General features: G+C 37.9%; 1 protein-coding gene across 2 annotated transcripts in view; it reads right to left on the bottom strand.

The window, feature by feature from the left end:
- The window catches only part of LOC18054089 (protein DETOXIFICATION 19), a 48,064-nt gene extending 45,723 nt beyond the window's left edge, over positions 1-2,341 (bottom strand). Inside the window, exons 1-6 of one of the 2 annotated variants that reach the window (XM_006451748.2) lie at positions 1,909-2,335; positions 1,181-1,725; positions 692-778; positions 498-554; positions 171-409; positions 23-88 (exon numbers count right to left, since the gene is read on the bottom strand). In XM_006451748.2, coding sequence (XP_006451811.1) covers positions 42-88; positions 171-409; positions 498-554; positions 692-778; positions 1,181-1,725; positions 1,909-2,214 — 1,281 coding nt within the window. In that variant the 5' untranslated portion in view covers positions 2,215-2,335 and the 3' untranslated portion in view covers positions 23-41. Of the gene's footprint in view, positions 1-22; positions 89-170; positions 410-497; positions 555-691; positions 779-1,180; positions 1,726-1,908 lie in introns of those variants that run through there. The other variant, XM_024177672.1, reaches the window with a different exon arrangement.
- Between the last annotated feature and the right edge of the window lie 247 nt (positions 2,342-2,588).

Here is a 2,588-nt window from a genome sequence, read left to right as displayed (position 1 = left end):
CAAAAGTAACGCAAGTGGCATCATGAAATAGAATGTGCAAATTAACCCACACAGCCAAATGTTGCCCAACCGCATCCTCTTGCCACTCCTGCAATATTAGCCTACTTGTGTCACAAATCAAAGCTCATACATATATATAAGAGTCTCTTTGGAAAAATTACGCGACAAACCTGATAAGATGGCCTGCATAGCATCAAATATTATTGAGATCACCATAAAGGGTGTCATTGAAGCAAATTCCTGAACTATTTCTCGGCTGTCGGTGAAGAAGCTAGCCCAAATGTTATGGCCAAAAGCTAGAGCCAAATCAATGATAAGAGCAAGGAGGACAACAAGCTTGAGAGTCACCGCCATGGCATTCTTAGCTCGATCGATCGTTCCTGCCCCCAATTCATTTGACACCCTAGTGCTGTCACAAAGCATGAGTTTTTCAATTTTTGAACACAAAAAATGTAGAAACTACGGAACTTGGACTAGGAGTTGTATAGGCTGCTAACCTTGCAGCAGCACTGAGACCATAACTAAAGTTGTAGCAAATGGCTTGTGTATTCACACTGAAGATCACAAAACCAAGTAGAGAAATATACCATTAAAGACATCAAGTCAAGATATCATCAGTACTCTTAGGATAAATAGCATCAAAAGAAATTAATACAGAAAAAACTAATAATGGTTAAAGTGTTAAGCTTACCACATTGCGATCAATGACGTAGAGAGTTCTGAGTTTGGCATCAATCCAGCTAAGAACACAAGGATCTCAAAAGACCAGAACTCCAAGCTGAAAAATGTTCAAATGATATATGTTAACAAGATCATGGTATTATAATGAATTCCATTAATTCATACCCCCATTGCTTCAAATAATCAGTCCGCCAGATTTTAACCCTGCAAATTAATGTAATAGCTATTTCTCAGGCAACTGTTTTATCCTATATCGCTTGTATATATAATAGAGAATGGAAGCTTTCTAAGTCCAGAATATTCATTGCAGGACTATCACAAAGAACATTTTTCGAAGTACAAAGTTTTAAATTTCCTGTCAATTCCTAATTACATCAAAATAAGCTGCATTCATATCACATTCTTTGATACAAACATTGTAGGACATCAATGATTATATTTTTTTTCTTTTTAGCATAATGAAGCTGTACTTTGGATCAAGAAAAATAATGACACTCACCATACCATTGCAGCAGATGGCATGGCTACTTTCAAGTTGGTGAGTAAGACACTGAATGATTCAAAAGAAAATCCTTCCCATGTACGCTCAGTTTTCTTTGAACAAAGGATATAAATTGCAAGCGAAAGTGTCGAGATCCACAACGAAATTGAACATGCTAGAGGAGCTCCACCGAAACCAAGGGATGTCCAATGAACTAAAGAATATGCAATGCCAAAATGGATTGCAAAGGGGAGAGCTGAGCAGAAGACCAATGGCATGACAATGGATTGTGTCTGAAGAAACCTCAGAAAGTTTTGTAAAAACCCGAATGCAAATAGTCCCGGAATGAGATACTTCATATAGAGACCTGCTTGTTCTGAAATATTCGGATCTTGATGAAGTAAAATAAGTATAGGTTCTGTGTAGAACCACAGGAAAGATATGATAATTGAGAAGAAGCAAGATATGATACAAGATGTTTGCATATATATGCCCAACATCCTGTACTGCTTTGCACCAAATCCTTGACCACAGAGTGTTTCAAGTGCTCCACTTAGTCCTTGCTGTTAGGACAACAGAGAATGAAAAACATGAATCAACAAAGGAGAATAATTAATCACAATAATATGTTATATGCTTATTATTTCTTATCCAATATACTAATCACAATAATATACTATAAGCTATAGCTTTCTCAAAACTTGGAAACTTAAAAGATGAAGAAAAGTGATTTGGGTAGTGCTTACAGTGAAAGCAAATCCAGTGACATAGGCCCAAGAGTTGGCAAGAGTTGCACCGGCGAGCTGAAGCTCACCAAGGTGACCAGCAAACATGACAGAGACCAAAGGGATCGCATAGTAAGAAACATTTGTCAGAATCATTGGTAGCGAAAACAAGACTTGATCCTTGGCCTCTTCCACGTCCAAAACCTTCCTCCATTTCCGCCACCACCTCCTTTCTTCTTCTTCTCCATGACTGTTACTAATATCATCATCACTGCTTCCTAACAAAGGCAGTTTGGGATTATCTGAACTTCTTGTATTCCCTAGCATTTTTCTCTTGGTAGTTTTAACTAGCCTTCTTCTCTTCTCCACAGATCTCACGGGAGATATTTTTTACTGCGTATTGGTATGGTCTCCCTTCTCGACAAATCTTGCCAGCTGTATTTTTCTTTACTTTGACCTTTATGGTCATGGTTAACACGTGAAACAATACAAACCAGTCATCAGATAATGAAGATATATAATATTATTATATTAGTTAACAACTCCGTCAGAGACATGAATACAAATTGACATTGGTGGTGATTAGTTATTCGAGTGGAAGTGTGGACCCGTTCCAGTCTTCAGTCATTTAACGAGAGAAGTGAAAGTCTGACTCTCCTAGCCACTCATTTTTAAAGAGAGCAGGATTTCCGCCCACTCCG

Source organism: Citrus clementina, unplaced genomic scaffold (genome assembly GCF_000493195.1).
Source record: "Citrus clementina cultivar Clemenules unplaced genomic scaffold, Citrus_clementina_v1.0 scaffold_1, whole genome shotgun sequence".
Classification (NCBI taxonomy): domain Eukaryota; kingdom Viridiplantae; phylum Streptophyta; class Magnoliopsida; order Sapindales; family Rutaceae; genus Citrus; species Citrus x clementina.
This window is presented reverse-complemented; position numbering and strand designations above follow the sequence as displayed.